The sequence below is a fragment of the Microtus pennsylvanicus genome, chromosome 3 (assembly GCF_037038515.1).
Source record: "Microtus pennsylvanicus isolate mMicPen1 chromosome 3, mMicPen1.hap1, whole genome shotgun sequence".
NCBI lineage: Eukaryota > Metazoa > Chordata > Mammalia > Rodentia > Cricetidae > Microtus > Microtus pennsylvanicus.
Genome location: NC_134581.1, coordinates 97562407 through 97580801, shown reverse-complemented (window position 1 = coordinate 97580801; position 18395 = coordinate 97562407). Strand labels below are relative to the sequence as shown.

General features: G+C 45.0%; 1 protein-coding gene across 4 annotated transcripts in view; it reads left to right on the top strand.

Annotated features, from left to right (window-relative positions):
- Nucleotides 1-18395, top strand: part of Bbs9 (Bardet-Biedl syndrome 9) — a 440450-nt gene that overhangs the window by 36015 nt on the left and 386040 nt on the right. For all 4 annotated transcript variants that reach the window (XM_075966515.1, XM_075966512.1, XM_075966513.1 and 1 more), the window contains exons 4-5: nucleotides 1547-1611; nucleotides 10281-10394. In XM_075966515.1, coding sequence (XP_075822630.1) covers nucleotides 1547-1611; nucleotides 10281-10394 — 179 coding nt within the window. The remainder of the gene's footprint in view (nucleotides 1-1546; nucleotides 1612-10280; nucleotides 10395-18395) is intronic.

Here is an 18395-nt window from a genome sequence, read left to right as displayed (position 1 = left end):
TTCTCCTTTGGAACATGGGAAATGTTTTGAATACCCAGCTCCATAACGGTCTGGAAGCACTATGGATTCTGTGGTAGTTGCGTAGTGTAAGCCACATCTGTGTGGCAGGAGAGCAATGGAGGCTGATTATGGGCTGTCTGCAGTGCAGTGCGTGGGTTAGCTCCTGCAGATCTCCCCGTGTAAGGAGGGCACCAGGCTGAGGAGTGGTCACGTGGAGAAGCGCCAGAGTCTGCATCAAGTCCTCAGATTTAATTTTACTCCTTGCCGTTTCCATTGACTCTAACAGATGTCATGCTGGAGGCCTGCGTGTGCGTGTTGGCCTGTGGTGCTTTAAATCTGAAAAAGCTGCTAATATTTAAGAACCAGAAGGTTTCACATAAAACCCCTGCTTTCTGGCCTTTCTTGAAAAACTGTGGAGAGCTGGCCAGAAGCCCAGAACCAAATAGTAGCCACCTCCTTCAGCCTGGCTGTAGTCTTCAGTTAATTATAACCTTCCACGGCCTTCCTCATTACAGTCCATCTGTCTGGTCCCCTGAAGCCCGTGAATTAAGGTTTTCCGCCCTGTGCCCTGTGTCTGCCTCTGGAGCCACTTGATATGGCCGGAAGGGCACTGTAGATGGTGGTATTTTATTTCCATTTGAGATTTAGTCAAAGATAAAAGTTTTCAACACTTCTAATGAGAATTGGGATCTGTGCCATCGTTAATACCGACAGCATCGATGCTTCTTCACACTATCACGCACTTCCACATATCTGCATTCAATTGAATGGAAACCTCCTATTTTCCAGAGGGAGAAATAGGCTCAGGGAGATTAAGGGACTTGCCACAAGTCTTAAGTGAGTTGGTCAGAAAGCAGGAGCTCCTTGCAGTGGGAGCAGACTCACAAACAGTCTCAGGCCTGATTTTTTAGGCCCAGGCTCAGGAAATATCTTTTCCACATCTGCCTCCTTCCCCTCCTCTCAGTACTCTTCTCTTTAGCATCCCCTTCCTCCCCTCCTCTCAGTACCCTTCTCTTTAGCACCCCCTCCTCTCTCTCTCAGTACCCTTCTCTGTAGCATCCCCTCCTCCCCCTCTCAGTACCCTTCTCTGTAGAATCCCCCTTCTCCCCCTCTCAGTGTCCTTCGCTGTAGCATCCCCTTTCCTTTTCACTCTTTGTTTTTGAGCCAGGGTCTTGCTACTGTAGACCTTGAACTCGCTCTGTAGACCAGGTTGGCCTGGAACTCAGGTCTGCCTGCCTCTGCCGTGAGTGCTGTAATTAAAGCTGTGTCCACCATGCCTGGCCCTCTCCTCTTCTTACCCTTTCTCTGTTCCCCTCTGTAGACCTGGCTGGCTTGGAACTTCAGCTCCCCCAACTCAGCTTTCTGTGTAGCTTGAATTAGAGGCAGGAACCTGCTGATATGATTATTTTTCAGTTAGGATTGTGAGCAGGAATTGCTTTATTAACTTATAGCTGCAGTTACGAGGTCTGTTTGAAAATAATTTGTAACTTTTAGGTTATATCTGAAACTAATATTTACTAGCTTTTGAAACTTTCCCGTTTTGCAGAGGCACTGAAATGCTCCATCTGGCCGTGCTGCATGCTAGAAAGCTCTGTGTCTACTCTGTTTCAGGTAAGAGAATTTCCTTCTCATGTGGAGTTTGTCACAGACTGCTCTGGAGAACAGAGTGGAGATGATTTGGGAGCGAATACAGAGTGTTCGTAAGGAGTTTCTTGTCCCTGTTAGCCTTCCCTACCACTCATGAGTGTTCCTGAGGAGTTTCTCATCTCTGTTAGCCTTCCCTACCACCCATGAGTGTTCCTGAGGAGTTTCTCGTCCCTGTTAGCCTTCCCTACCACTCATGAGTGTTTCTGAGGAATTTCTCGTCCCTGTTAGCCTTCCCTACCACTCATGAGTGCTCGTGAGGAGTTTCTCATCTCTGTTAGCCTTCCCTACCACCCATGAGTGTTCCTGAGGAGTTTCTTGTCCCTGTTAGCCTTCCCTACCACTCATGAGTGTTCCTGAGGAGTTTCTTGTCCCTGTTAGCCTTCCCTACCACTCATGAGTGTTTCTGAGGAGTTTCTCGTCCCTGTTAGCCTTCCCTACCACTCATGAGTGCTCGTGAGGAGTTTCTCGTCCCTGTTAGCCTTCCCTACCACCCATGAGTGTTCCTGAGGAGTTTCTCATCTCTTTTAGCCTTCCCTACCACCCATGAGTGTTCCTGAGGAGTTTCTCATCCCTGTTAGCCTTCCCTACCACTCATGAGTGTTCCTGAGGAGTTTCTCATCTCTGTTAGCCTTCCCTACCACCCATGAGTGCTCGCGAGGAGTTTCTCATCCCTGTTAGCCTTCCCTACCACTCATGAGTGTTCCTGAGGAGTTTCTCATCTCTGTTAGCCTTCCCTACCACCCATGAGTGCTCGCGAGGAGTTTCTCATCTCTGTTAGCCTTCCCTACCACCCATGAGTGTTCCTGAGGAGTTTCTCATCCCTGTTAGCCTTCCCTACCACTCATGAGTGTTCCTGAGGAGTTTCTCGTTCCTGTTAGCCTTCCCTACCACTCATGAGTGTTCCTGAGGAGTTCCTCGTCCCTGTTAGCCTTCCCTACCACTCATGAGTGCTCCTGAGGAGTTTCTCATCTCTGTTAGCCTTCCCTACCACTCATGAGTGTTTCATGTTCATTTTCTTGACCCACGAGCCCTGGTATTCTTATTTTTATAGAGGGTTTCTTACAATCTCCATGTTGTGAGGAGTTGTGTCTGGAACAGCCTGTGACCAGCTGCAGTGGTTCGGGCTCCTGCGGAGCCTGAAACTGAAGCCGTGCTCAGCAGTGGCCGCACTGACTGTTGAGCCAGAATGTTTGAAATGTCCTTTTCTTGGTAAACCTCAGGCGTTTTCTCATTTTAGTTCCAGTTTCTTGGCTTCTTGTTGTCTTCATTCCACCAGATCTCAGAACACTTGATTTGAGGTTAATTGGGTTCTATTCCCTGATGTGGTCCTGTGGGTACAAGTTTAATACATATTCTGTTGTGCTTTAATTTCAACATTTTGGCCCTTATTAAAATTGAGGATCGTGGTAATTTGAATGTAATTGGTCCCCATAAGCTCATAGGGAGTGGCACTGCTAGGAAGTGTGGCTTTGTTAGAGTAGGTATGGTCTTGTTGGAGGGAGTGTGTCACTGTGGAGGCGGGCTTTGAGGTCTCTTATATGCTAAAGTCACTCCTAGTGTCTCAGACCACTTCCTGTTGCCTCTGGAGCAAGATATAGGACTCTCAGCTCCTTCTCTAGTACCATGTGTGCCTGCTTGTTGCCGTGTTCCACCATGATGATAATGGACTGAATCTCTGAACTGTAATAAGCCATTCAGTTAAATGTTTTCCTTTATAAGAGTTACTGTGGTCATGGTGTCTCCGGAGAACAATGGAAACCTGAAGACAAGGTTCTTTTAGGGGCAAAAATCTGTTGACCTTTAAAGGCAACCTTCATAACAAGAGGTGTGGTATATGGTAGAAAAAACTAGAAATTGGTGGATGCCTTTAAGTAGTTACTCATCTATGTTGATTAATTGATTTTGAGAAAGGGACTCATTAGTAGCACAGGTTAGCCCAGACTCACTGTGTAGCCCAGCGTGGCCTTTGCTGACTCATCCTCCTGTTTGTGTGTCCAGGTGCTGTGAGCACAGCTGTGGCCCCCTGTCCTGTGGCAGGGCTTCAGTTTTCCTCCTCACCACACCACCCCCTCTTCAGAGGGCTGGCAGAGTGCATGCCACCGCTGCTAGGTGGCCACGGTGGTGCTCACCTACAATCCCACCATGCTGAAGCTAAGGCGTTGAGAGTGACACAGAGAGGCTTCCTCTCTGAAGAAAAGGTTGCTATTTCTAGTGAAAGGGCATGTATCTAATATTCCAGAATACAGAAATAAAAAGGTTGATGTAGGTTAATCTGTTTTATGGATTAGTTCTCTTTTTGTTTTTTGTTTTTTCTTTTTTTGGAGACAGGATCTAAAATAATTCATTCTTGGGGCTGCAGAGATGGCTTAGGGGCTAAGAACACAACTTCTCTTCTAGAGGACCTGGGCTTTATTCCAGTACCCACATCACGGCTTGTAACTGTAACTCCGGTCTCAGGGAGTCTGATGCTGTCTTCTGGCTTCCATGTGGTCACAGGCATACATGCAGGCAATCACCCCTAATATAAAATAAAAATTAATAGATAGAAAAATTAAAAAAAAATGTTCTTTGGTAATTTCCCACATAGTTACAGTATTTATAGATCTCTGAACAGAACCCATTCCCAGTGGACATCAGCTGCCCATAGCTCCTCAGCCTCTAGCCGGACCTTGTGAACCCCCCTTCTGTGTTTGAGTGCTGATTGACTTTGTCTTGTCAGGTCTGTGCTGCATCCTCAGCTGCTGGACGATTGTGTATACAGTGCCATGGTTCAGAAGACTGTATTTCATAGCATCCTCTACCTAGCTTGTGGTTCTCACAGTGTATCTGCCGCTCACCGGTGATGTCTCCTGAGCCCCGGGTTATAGGGAGGGATACGATACAAACGTCCCGTTTAGGGCTGAACACTGCATAGTCACATTCTCTCCGTGCTGACTAGTTGTGCGGCAGGATTGTCCTTGTGCTCAGGCTGGCTTGTAACTCATGCTGTGTTCCAGTCGGCCCGGAAGGTGAGTGGGCCTCCGGTTCCCTCCTTCCGAGCACCGGGGCCACAGACGTGACATTGTCCCTGGCTTGATTTTGTTTGGTTTTGATAAGTGTATTAACTGGATGAGATCTTTATTATCTAGTTTTCACAGGCCATGGAAGACAACTGAACCCTACTTAATTAGTTACCTCCATACTGGGCCCTGTGGGGGCTCTAAAAGCAGAAGAAGGTGTTTTAGAAACTGTAAGTTAGTTAGGCTCTGAGGCTTCCTTGGCCCATTTATGGCTGGCAAGACAGCGGCTTATAAAATAGCACTGGGATAGAGCGCGGAGTAGGGGTGACTGTCTATTCAGAAGCTCAGTTAAGAAACTTGCTTGGTCACAGTTGTGGAAAGTTGATGTCCTTTGAGCTTGTGATTTGCTAAGGGAGTGGCGGTGTCGTTGCTATTTTATTTTTGTGCTTTGTTAAAAAAATTTATATTCCCTGGAGACCAGGAATTGTCTAAACCACATTTTCCTATGCTCACCTTACTCCCTGCCTCTTGTTTCTGTAGTTTTTGTAGTATTCACAGGCCGACAGTTTGTACTTTTTGTGGCTTTACTGCAATTCGTGAGCCTGGGGAATTACTGTTTTTGTTCTTTTGGTGACATTTGTTGAGGTTGCAGGCAGACCTTTCGCCAGCTCTCACAGTCACGGGGAAGCACAGCGATGGTGCAGCAGTGAAAGTGGGCCGGCTCTGACGTCCTCTTCCCCCTGCTCTTTCCCTTTCCCCATCGCCTTTGATTTTTGTTTTATTTTGTTTGGAGTTGAACCCAAGACTTTGGTACGGTTTCATTAGACTATGCTTCTGAAACAGATTTGAAGTTCATTCTTTGAAGTCATTTTCTTGGGTGTAACAGATAGCCCCACAGAGTTAAGGTTACTGGGCAGACTTCTCTATATTGGGTGCTGTATCTTTAAATGTATGGGTAACAAAGAGCAACACAAGGCCCCTCTAGTCTTTCTGTTTCCCTTCCCCCACTTTCCCTCTTCTGAGTAATGTAGCCCAGGGTTGTCTTGAACTTGCGTTTTTCTGTCTAAGCTTCCTGGGCTCTGTGATTACAGATGTGTGCCACCACATCTGGCTTAGATTCTTTTCTGATGGGCTTTAGTTTCTGAGCTGAGATTGTTTGAACTTAATTAAAAATATAATAAATCTTAAAAAAATGTGTATGTGTACCTGTGTTTGAGTGTGTGCATGTCTGAGTGAAGATGCCCTCGGAGTCCAGGAGGAGGCATCAGAGCCCCTGGAGCTGGAGTTATATGTGGTTGTGAGCTGCCCCATGTGGGTTCTGGGAACCTAACTCAAGTCCTCTGGAGGAGCAGCAAGTGCTGTGCGCTTAACCATTGAGCCATGAGCCTTTCCAGCTACGGATGCTTGAGCCTACAGTGATTATATTCTTTTCCAAAAATTATGCATGTCACAACAAACATTTATAGGTATCTGATTAATTTCTAGAGTTTTGATGATTGCCATTGGAAGGGAAAAACATGTCATCCTCTATTTTCCTGGGCTCATATAATCTAATTAGGGAACATTTATTTATTGTGTAACGATTCCAGGTTACTTAAGCATCTCTACATTGCTTTTCTAAAATCGCATTGAAAACTTATTAGAAGAGCTATTCTTTCTTTTACCTTTGGTATCCTTGGAGAATTTTTGGAGATATTTTAAAATAGAGAATGTATTATGTAGACTTTCATAATATTTAATTAGTATATTAAGCCTGTATATCTAAGGGCAGAACCTTATGTTTTTTGAATGCAAATAATTTTAATATTTATGTTATTGATACTTTTCTAAAAGAAAAAAAAGTGCAAAAAATTAGATTCTTAAATGCTATCTTTATTCCAAAGGAGTTATCTGAGGAAAATAAGTTGTCTTTATTCTCTAAAGAAAAGTTGTACTGTTTCTTTACAATTTATTTTTATTTTAAAAATATTTATCTATTTATTAAGATAGAGTTTCACTAGAAGCCCTGGCTGTCTTGAAACTCACTAAGTGAACTAAGTTGACCTTGAACTCAGAGATTCTCTTGTTTCTGCCTCCCTCGTGCTGAGATTAAAGGCACGCCCACCACTACCAGCTGCGTGTATATTGAGTGGTGTTCCCTTGGATTTAGAAATCCATCAGAGTATTGGAGTTCTGACTGAATGTAAGCTCTAACGTCATTTCAGTATCTGGGAGAAGAAAGTGGGGACATTAGGCACAATAGTGTCCTTGAGTGATAGAGCAATAACTGTGTGTGTCTGGGGCTCAGTGGCTCTAGGATCCTGGTCAGTCAACAGCCACCAGAGCCACTGTGGATTCAGGGTCCCTTGGCTTTAAGAACTGAAGAGTGAATTTCAGTTAGTGCTGTGAGTTTTAGAAGGAAGCTGTGCTGTAGGAGAAGCCTTAAGAAAAGGGAAGCAGGCTGCGTCCTGGACACCAGGCACTTCAGGGTGTATAGACTTTCCTGGCTTGGAAGGATGAGCAGGCTGGCCCAGTTGTCCCACCTGCGAGGTGGTCGTGTCCTCCATCCGGCTGTTTTGGACTAGAGCTTTGGATGTCCTCACAAATAGTTTCTAGGTAGCTTAGCTGCGCTCATGTAGTTTACTATGTAAGAGGAGAAAAAGATAAAAACAAGACACCAGAAAGAACATGGACCAGTACCCTCAACATTTTTGGTATTTCTGGTCTCTGGCCAGGACAGGTCTTTGGATAGAACCAAGGATGTTTCCAGCTTCTGCTTGAGACTGAACTGATTGATGGCGAAGGGCAAAAAGTGGAATTGCTGGCTTTTGATAAAGGTCTCTGAGTCTTGTTTCCTAATGTGAATTCTTAAGTTTGTGCCTGCCTTTGTGCCTGCCTTTGGGCCTGCCTTTGGGCCTGCCTTTGGGCCCTGGTTGTCCTGGACCTCACTCGGTAGACCAGGCTGACCTTGAACTCAGAGATCTGCCTGCCTCTGCCTGCCTCTGCTGGCATTAAAGGTGTGCATTACCATGCCTGGTGAAAAAGAAGTTCCTTAACATGTGCACTGGATGTACACATGGGAGTAGCCAGTAGGTCTGCCCCCAAAGACGGTCACGTAACTGTTGATGTAGACTCTTCATTTCCTGTAGGCCTGAGACCCTACCATTCAGGGTTCAGTTCTGAAGCACAAAGTTAAAGGGAAAGTTTATTTGGAAAAGTGCCGCTCACCGCGGCCCTGGTCTGTGCTCTATGTGCTAGACCCCAGTTCGCGAGCTTCGGGTAAGGGGCTGGAGGTTGAGAATACAGACAGATGCAGAGACAGATGGACATGCAGACCTTTTAATCAAAAGCCCTTCTTTATTAGCACCATGGAGGCTTAAATACACTGCAGTCAATGGCCAACAGGTGACAATTCCATCCTCTGATCCTCTAACTAGGCACAGCTTCTAGTAACTTTAATTAGAAGGTTCTAGGAGGGAAGAGCAGCTAAAGGCCAGGACTCATTAATCCCAACATCCAGCTGAAGGCTAGGACTCATTAGTCCCAACAGAAAAGTACAGCAAGCCAGTGGCTAGGCGGATCGCAGCACAAAAATGTACCTTTCAGTGGGCACATGTTTGGCATACTCCCCCACCCCCAACAAATGAAAACAACTTAAAATTAAAAGAAACTTTGCTATGCAGATTCTGTCTAGCCCTTCTCCATTGCGAGAGTTAAGAGTCCTCTTCTTGGCGCAGGAGAGAGAGAGACCAGTACTCAATGATTTTGTGTCAACTTCACATAGAGTCATCAGAGAAGGAGCCAGCTGAGGACCAGCTGGAAGGCCTTTTCTCAATTAGTGAAACTATTAGCAAGCCTCCAATTAAACGTTTTCTTTTCTAAGAGTTGCCTTGGCCATGGTGTCTCTACAGCACTAGTGCACTGACTTTAGACCATGGTGGAGGACTGTGGGACCTTGTGCTGGAAAGGTCATTGAGTCCTCAGAGCTCAGTTTGTTCTGTGGGAGCTTGGAGGACAGGAACGTGAGGGATGCATGTGGCAGGGGCCTGGCTTGTGAAGTCTCAGAGGGAAGTTTGAGAGGCCCTTTAAAAACTGTATGGGGGCCACTGGTATTTTATTAAGAACTACTCAAGTGAGGCCCCTGCTCTCTGGGGACAATTGAAGTTGCTCAGCTGGGGATGAAGACTCAGCTGTGATTAAGAACAGACCTCCATCACTGAGGTGAGCTTTCCTGGGGGAGTGTTTCTTTATGCTCAGCCTATAGAAGCTGTGGTCCAGAGGGGGCCAAGATTGTACCTCGTGGGGAGGAAGCCAGTAATCAGTATTCCTCCTTGACTGCTCAGTTCCTGTCTCAGGTTCCTCAGCACTGGAGCTGGAGCTGAAACACACCCTTCATTCCCCAGGTTGTTCGTGGTCCTGGTGTCTTATTACAGCAATAAAAACCTTAACTAGGACTCAGAGCTTCTCCACACAGCTTCAGGTCTTGAGGTTGTGTCTTGCTGGCAGCAGCGTGGTACCCGTGGGCCTTTCCTGGGAGGACTGGGTTCCCTGAAAGTTCCTAAAATGGTAGATAGCCAGGAACTAGGGTGTATGACATCTGACTCTGGGGCCTTGGTTTCAATACTGTGATTTTGAGGGGACTTCTTCAGTTCATTTATTTGAATAATTAAGGTATTTTTAGCCCAAAATGTAGAAAAAAATATTTTTATAAAGTTTCAGGGTTTGTTGGCATTTTTTTTCTGAGCATGGAAACCAACTCCCTAACAGCAAAGTCCCAAAGCAGCAGCTGTTCACTTGTAACTGCGCACCTAGGATGTCCTTTTCTCTGAGAGAAAGATCTCCTTCAGCAGCTCCGCTGCCGTGGTTTGTGACACTCAGAGTACTGGGCTTATGGCTCTATCGGACCACAAGACTTAGATGGTCTAAATGACCAGATTGGCTATTTCTTTAAACTACTTTAACATCATCTTTAGCATTTGCATTTCGAGAGCTGTTTCTTTATGGAAAAGTTGCTTTCCAAGTCCAAGTTTCCAACCCCGCTTTCAGTCCTCACACTCTGCCAGATCTCGACTCTGCGGCTTGTAGCTCACTCGTTGATGGAAGTTTGGAAGATTTCTCCATTACATTTGAAGATAAGGGCTGGCAATATGACTCAGTGGTAGGACCCTTGCCGAGTCTGCACAAGGACCTGGGTTCAGCCCCTGGTTTCAAAAATTAGGACACCATGTTTCAAGGGGTTGGGTATTTTGATAGTGTGGACAAGAGAATGAGATGTTTCAAAGTTGTTATTTGTTGACTCTCCTGCTATATCGCCTATAGATGAAGGAATGGAGCTGCATTTGTTTTAGAACGGAAATTAAATGGCCTTGTTGTCATTTAATAATTATACCTCACTCAGGTGTGTTTGACAGAAAGATATAATAAAATGCTCCCCACGGTATTATTTCTTTAATGGTGTAATCTAGCTGAGATTTAAGTGTTTTTTCTGTGCTGCCTTTCTCTGTGACCAGAGTGCTAATTGTTCTTATCTTTTACAACTTTGTCATTTTAAATTTCAATACAATTTAATTAAAGCTGATAGAGAGGCTGAGAAGAAATTAATATAAAACAATATAAACAGATTTAAAGTTGTCCCTTTATTTTTTTTCTCCATAGGAACATTGGGTAATGTAGACCATGGGAACCAGTATCAGATAAAGTTAATGTATGAGCACCATCTTCAGAGGACAGCCTGCAATATGACTTATGGACCCTTTGGTGGCATAAAAGGTAATTTGCTCTGAATCATGCGTATGATATTTCAAGTGGTAAATTTACACCCTTTGGTCATATTACAATGGAATATTATGTGGTTTGAATCTTACGAATTAAATAAGTATTTTAGTGAAAGTTTTATATTTCAGATACTTAAAATAATTTAAAAAGTATACTTTTAACAGTGGATATGTTTGATATTCACATTAATTGTATTATTATATGGTCTTTGGTGTTTTTTCTAAATATCTGTGATGGCTTGAATGGCATCCACAAACTTAGTTGGTGGAACTGTTTGGGAAGGATCAGGGGGTGTGGCCTTGTGGGAGGTGTGTCTCTTGTGGATGGAAACTTCAAAAGCCCATACCATTCCCAGTTAGCTCTCTTTGCCTCTTGCTTGTGGATCAGATGTGAGCTCTCAGCTCCAGTGCAAAGCCTGCCTGTTTGGTGTCACGCTCCCCAACATGATGCTCATGGATTTTCCCTCTGAAATCATGACTCCCCAGTTAAATGCTTTATTTTTTAAGTTTCCTTGGTCATGCTGTTTCCATGGCAATAGAAAAGTAATCAAGACAACACCTTTTCTACAGAATTTGCCTTATAAGCTGATTAAAACTGATTTCTTTGGTGGTAGAGCTCTGTGCCTGCCACTTTCAGTGGTGTGAAATGTTGAACTTAGTAATAGTTCCTGCTGTACCAACCAAAGGAGGGTGGGGCTATGAACTTGTCTGCCCAGCCTCTCATGTTGAGAGTGCCCGTGGCTTCTTTCTGCATAAGAGAGCTGGAAATGAAAACACATGGGGACTTAAATGTAGACTTGGTATGCTCATCAACTTATGACCTCTGACATGAAGGACAGTCCCAAATTCCACAAGGTCATCACCTTTATCAAGTAGGTGCCCTTGCTATCTTTGGGCTTAGGGGGTAGATTCATGGAAAGCCTGCCACCTCTTCATAGGACATACAAAACCAGCAGATTCTCAAGTCTGTTGAATAAGTGGGTAATGGTTGTATCTAGCCTACACATATCCTATCTGCTGGCTGCATGCTTGCTTATTTTATTTTATGCATGTATGTACATATGTATGTATGTATTATATATTTCGAGGACTGTGGTCACACTGTAGTCCAGGCTGACCTAGATCTCAGTGTGGACTGGGTAGTCTTAAGCTCATAGTGATCCTCTTCTGGACGAATGTCCACGTGCTAGGATCGCAGGTGTGTTCACCATGCCAGGCTTCCTCTGTGTGCCTTCTAATTTGTAGATTACTTATGATACCAAATATGAAGGCCATACAAATCGTTGTGATGTTCAGATAATCCCCAGAAAATTAGTGTGTACATGTTCAGGACAGAAGCAGTCCTTTCCTGGATGTTTCAGCTGCGGCTACTAAAGCTGGCTCTTCTGGCTTTGATAGGCTGGTTCCTCCTCCTTTGTATACTACCTCCAACCCCACACACTGATGGACGTTGTTGAAGCAGACTGCCCCAATTCCGCTGCCTCTCCCCCCCCCTTGGTTTGTATGACTCTCATGTGAGAGGTAGGCTCCCTCTGTGGAGAAATAGCCTCTCTGAATGAAGGCTCACAGGGATGCTAACAGGGAGCCATGCTGAACAGGAGCTGTGACAGTCAGCTAACACCCAGTTGTCCTGTCACACTTCTCTGTGACAACCCACATTCAATGTGGGCTAAAAATTCACAGGTCGAATTGTCCTTCTGGTCTTCATTTTCTTGTGAAGACTCTCACGTCATGTAAAACTATTATTTTTGACATGATTTTCTTCTGTGAAGGTGTCCTTGTTTGAATGACCTCAGTTTTGAACCTAAGATGAGTCAGGAGGCATTTTTTTCCTTGTGTGATTAGCTTGTTATGCCCAGCACGCGAGGACCCCAAAACACCACCAGGGAGACCGACTCACTGAAATGCAAAAACAAGGTTTATTGTGTGGGCATTACAAGCTGGCAGGAACCTCGTCATCTCAGCAGTGAGGAGGTCCCCCGCCCTTCTAGAGGGCACTATTTAAAGGCAAAACCCGGAAAAGTTACATTAGCAGAGTGTGGGGTGACAGGTTCAATCTGATTGGCTGACATTTGTCTAGGGGTGTCCTGGTGTGTGCTGACAGGTGATCCTATCTACAACGATTTGAACATTAGGAATTTCCTTTGGATGGTCTGTTCTTGGTTGGTGCCTAGGTGGTCTCAGTTTTCGGTCTTTCTTGGAAGCAGGTATTGCCTCAGGGTAAACTACTGAGCCTCAGGCCTCTGTTGAGCTCGTCATGGCTGGGTCAACTACTGAGCCTCAGGCCTCTGTTGAGCTCGTCATGGCTGGGTCAACTACTGAGCCTCAGGCCTCTGTTGAGCTCGTCATGGCTGGGTCAACTACTGAGCCTCAGGCCTCTGTTGAGCTTGTCATGGCTGGGTCAACTACTGAGCCTCAGGCCTATGTTGAGCTCGTCATGGCTGGGTCAACTACTGAGCCTCAGGCCTCTGTTGAGCTTGTCATGGCTGGGTCTTACACGTGGAAAACAAGATCTCACCTGCTGCTGTGTGACCCTGTCCTCTTAGCTCTTGAACTGTGTCTCACATTTAAAAGGTGACTTCCAACAAAGTGTGGGAGACCATTTTGACAGACTTTAACTTCCTTTGGTTGAGAACAAAACATTTTACAATTTGAAGCAGAAGGAGGTGGGGGCCAGAGGATCAGGAATTCCAGGTCAGCTTTGTGAACCAAAGGCTAGACTGGGCTAAGAAGACCCTGTCATGAAGGAAGGTAGGTGGTATGCTTGTAGTCCGCATTCAGTCCCAGACACGGGGAAAAAGTTTGCCAGAAGGTAGAAATGATGAAGTCTGGTGGCTGCGGGATTTGTTTTTCTTGATGCATGAACTAAGCAGTAGAATGTACATCCCTTAGGAACAGAAAATGAGTCACTCCCAAGTTGTGTACCTTTGAATTGAGTCCCTTCCCAAGCCTGACGTCTCTGGCAGTAAGGGTGCCACTCTCTTTTGTTGGTATGTTTTGCTTTTTTGGAGACAAGGTCTCATTTAGACCAGGCTGGAACAGGCTGGAACTGGCTGGAACTGGCTGTGTAGTTGGTGCATGCTGGAACCACTCCAGTGTCAGCCATTCTTTTTATTTTATTTTATTTTATTTTATTTTTACTTGTTGAAAAGAAAAGAAAAAAAATTTCTGCCTCCTCCCCATTTCCCATTTCCCTCTCCCTCCTCCCACACATTGCCCCCTCCCCCACTCCCCTCACCCCTCCTCCTCCCCCCACTCCATTTCCCCTCCCTCTCGAGAATGAAGAGCAGTCCATATTCCCTGCCCTGCGGGAAGTCCAAGGTCCTCCCACTTCTATCCAGGTCCAGGAAGGTGAGAATCCAAACAGGCTAGGCTCCCACAAAGCCAGTTCATGTATTAGGATCGAAACCTAGTGCCATTATCCTTGGCTTCTCATCAGTTTTCATTGTCCGCCATGTTCAGAAAGTCCGGTTTTATCCCATGCTTATTCAGTCCCAGTCCTGCTGGCCTTGGTGAGCTCCCAATAGATCAGTTCCACTGTCACAGTGGGTGGGTGCACCCCTCGTGGTCCTGACTTTCTTGCTCATGTTCTTTTGATCTTCATTTGGATCTTGAGCTCAGTCCAGTGCTCCAATTTGGGTCTCTGTCTCTATCTCGATCCATCGCCAGATGAAGGTTCTAAGGTGATATGCAAGATATTCATGAGTATGGCTATAGGATAGGGTCATTTCAGGTTCCCTCTCCTCAGTTGCCCAAGGTACTAGCTGGGGACATCTCCCTGAACACCTGCGAGCCCCTCTAGAGTCAAGTCTCTTGCCAACCCTAAGATGGCTCCCTTAATTAGGATATATATTTCTCTGCTCCCGTATCCACCCTTCCTTTATCACAACCATCCCATTCCCCCAAGCTCCCCCCATCCTCCCCTTCTCACGTTTCTCACCCCATTTCCCCTTAGCCTCATGCCACCTCCCCCACAAGTTCCCAGTTTTTGCCTGGCAATCTGTCTACTTCCCATATCCCGGCGAATGACTATATGTTTTTCTTTGGGTTCACCTTATTTAGCTTCTCTAGGATCACAAATTATATGCTCAGTGTCCTTTATTTATAGCTAGAAACCAATTATGAGTGAGTACATCCCATGTTCATCTTTTTGGGTCTGGGATACCTCACTCAGGATAGTGTTTTCTATTTCCATCCATTTGCATGCAAAATTTGAGAAGTCATTGTTTTTTACCGCAGCGTAGTACTCTAATGTGTAGATATTCCACACTTTCTTCATCCATTCTTCCATTAAAGGGCATCTAGGTTGTTTCCAGGTTATGGCTATTACAAATAATGCTGCTATGAACATAGTTGAACAAATGCTTTTGACATATGATAGGGCATCTCTTGGGTATATTCCCAAGAGTGGTATTACTGGATCTTGGGGTAGGTTGATCCCGAATTTCCTGAGAAATTGCCACACTGATTTCCAAAGTGGTTGCACGAGTTTGCATTCCCACCAGCAATGGATGAGGGTACCCCTTCCTCCACAACCTCTCCAGCAAAGGCTATCATTGGTGTTTTTTACTTTAGCCATTCTGACTGGTGTAAGATGGTATCTCAAAGTAGTTTTAATTTGTATTTCCCTGATCGCCAAGGAGGTTGAGCATGACCTTAAGTGTCTTTTGGCCATTTGAATTTCTTCTGTTGAGAATTCTCTGTTCAGTTCAGTGCCCCATTTTTTAATTGTGTTAATTAGCATTTTAAAGTCTAGTTTCTTGAGTTCTTTATATATTTTGGAGATCAGACCTTTGTCTGTTGCAGGGTTGGTGAAGATCTTCTCCCAGTCAGTGGATTGCCTTTTTGTCTTAGTGACAGTGTCCTTTGCTTTACAGAAGCTTCTCAGTTTCAGGAGGTCCCATTTATTCAATGTTGTTCTTAATGTCTGTGCTGCTGGGGATATACGTAGGAAGTGGTCTCCTGTGCCCATGTGTTGTAGAGTACTTCCCACTTTCTCTTCTATCAGGTTCAGTGTGTTCAGCCTGATATTGAGGTCTTTGATCCATTTGGACTTGAGTTTTGTGCATGGTGATAGATATGGATCTATTTTCATTCTTCTACAGGTTGACAACCAGTTCTGCCAGCACCATTTGTTGAAGATGCTTTCTTTCTTCCATTGAATACTTTTAGCTCCTTTATCAAAAATGAGGTGTTCATAGGTTTGTGGGTTAAAATCTGGGTCTTCTACTCTATTCCATTGATCAACTTCTCTGTTTTTATGCCAATACCAAACTGTTTTCAATACTGAAGCTCTGTAATAGAGTTTGATGTAGTAATAGGAGGCAGCGGCAGGGTTGCGTCCCCAACCCCAGCCGCCTGCCCTGCCCGGCTAGCTTATGCCCCGAAATAATTACATAGACACTGTATTCTTTTAAACACTGCTCTGGCCCATTTCTAATCATCTGTGTAGCGCCGGTCTTACCGGGAAAGATTCTAGCCTAAGTCCATCCTGGGTCGGAGCTGGGGCATGGTGTGCGTCTTCCCTGGAGCAGGTAGCATGGCGTCTCTCCTGAGGCGTCTGCTCCGGAGAGCAGAGCGGTGGAGTCTGACCTCACTTCCTCTTCCTCCCGGCATTCTGTTCTGTTTACTCCACCCACCTAAGGGTGGGCCTATCCAATGGGCCTAGCAGTTTCTTTATTGCTTAACCAAGGAAATCAACAGATTGATATATGACACTCCCACATCACTTCCCCTTTTTCTGTTTAAACAAAAAAAGGCTTTAACTTTAACATAGCAAAATTACATATAACAAAACAGTTATCAAGTAAAAGTTACATCAGAAACATTTATACATATAACAAAATTGACCGTAAATCTCTATCAATAAAGCAAAATCTATACTAATGCAAATTATTCATGTCTATATCATATCCCCCTTTAAATGTAAAAGAACGTTTTATAAACCATATTTGGGAACATGGGCGCAGTTTTTTCTCTCCAAACTGCTTCCTGCTGAATGGGGGCGTCGTTAATTAGGTCTTTCATGGTATAACCTGGGTGCTAGTTTCATCTCAGTTGGCAGTTGAGCAAAGCAATTTTCTGAAGATGTTCACAGCAACCCTTCAGGAGGACGTGGTCCATCATACCAAATCGGGATAAATGCAATCCACAAGGTCTGATCCTCTGTGAAAACAAAAGCAGAATCTCTTTTCCAAAGTATCATATCCTTAGATCCAAATTTTGAAATTATACCCTCATGATATCCGTTCTGGTTCCACTTGGCAGCCCATATAATGAAATGTCTCTCTGTACTTAGCTCCTTCACAGTCAAAAATTTTAAAGAAAACACAATGTACATAATCCAGACTCTCTGTGAATTTTCCATCTTTACGCGGCTTATTTTTATTTATATCTATAACTATCTGTACTCTGTCTCTTTAAAGACTTTACTTTTACTTTTTTCTTTTTAAACCATTAACTTTATTCTCTATATTCTTTTTCTTCTCTCTCCCAAGCCTACGTACATTCATCCAACAGTGTGACTCATTTAGTGGTCTGAATCTGTCCTATTGTGAATCTGCAATTTTTTACTATCCAGGAGCACTTTTGATTTGCGCCTTTAAATCACTAGGCGCTTAAGAATCTAAGCTGTGACATTCCTAGGTTAACTTTTTGCTTTTTGAGCGTACATCTTTGACCAGGCTGTCTTTGAACTCTCAGAGATCCGCCCGTCTCTGCCTCCCAGGCATTGGGATTAAAGGTGTTTGCAACTACACCTTGAACTCACAGAGATCTGTTCGTCTCTGCCTTCTAGGCACTGGGATTAAAGGCGTGTGCTACCACACCTTGAAGTCACAGAGGTCTATCTCCCTCTGCCTCCCAAGTGTTGGGATTAAAGGTGTGTACTAGGACACAAAACAACTCTCTTCCTTTTTTGTTTTTTGCTTTAAGAACTTCAACTTTCAGCTTGCATATATTTTTAACACACTTTAAACCATTCAGAAGGCATTTCAAGGTCCCTGCCAGCCAGCGAGCTACAACAGACAACACTCAAGTCCTCTCTCGGTAGCCGGCCCTCCTGCCTCAAACAGTCAGAGTTTGCCCTGGCAGGATGGCCCAGAAAGCCGGCATTTTTAAACGGCACAGGTTTGTTCCTGCTGCTGAGTCAGGAAAATTTCAAAATGGAGGACGTACCATTTTGTGCTAGCTCCATCACCAGGTAGGAGCGGCACTCAGCACTTTAATTCTGAGACTGAGCGTGCAGCACAGAAATTCTTTTCATCCAAGTAACATCCAAATCTGACACGCAGAGCACTGCGCAGTCTGAAAACACGTCTCTGTATGGCGGCAGGAATCTGCCATGCTCTTCCGCCTGCCTAAGCCTGATTCTGCCTTCTTCCCAGGAGCAGGCGGGGAGCTCTGAGTCATCGTCACAGTCTCAGAGAACTCTCCTTCCGATCCCAAGCGGGAACACAAACATAAAGCCAGAGTTTGCACTGGCGGCACAGCCCCAGGAAGCCATGCTTTGAAATGACACAGCGTTTTTTCTGCTGCTGTTGCCGAATCAGGAAATCTCTCTACAGCACGCCACCAACAAACAGCAAAAATCTGTGTTAAACTCTCTCTCCCTTATTTTTAAGCCTTCTCAGGTTTTTTAAGTAGGTTTAGTTAGCCACACGTCTGGGCGTCATCTGTAGTAATATGGAGGGAGCGGCAGGGTTGCGTCCCCAACCCCAGCCGCCTGCCCTGCCCGGCTAGCTTATGCCCCGAAATAATTACATAGACACTGTATTCTTTTAAACACTGCTCTGGCCCATTTCTAATCATCTGTGTAGCGCCGGTCTTACCGGGAAAGATTCTAGCCTAAGTCCATCCTGGGTCGGAGCTGGGGCATGGTGTGCGTCTTCCCTGGAGCAGGTAGCATGGCGTCTCTCCTGAGGCGTCTGCTCCGGAGAGCAGAGCGGTGGAGTCTGACCTCACTTCCTCTTCCTCCCGGCATTCTGTTCTGTTTACT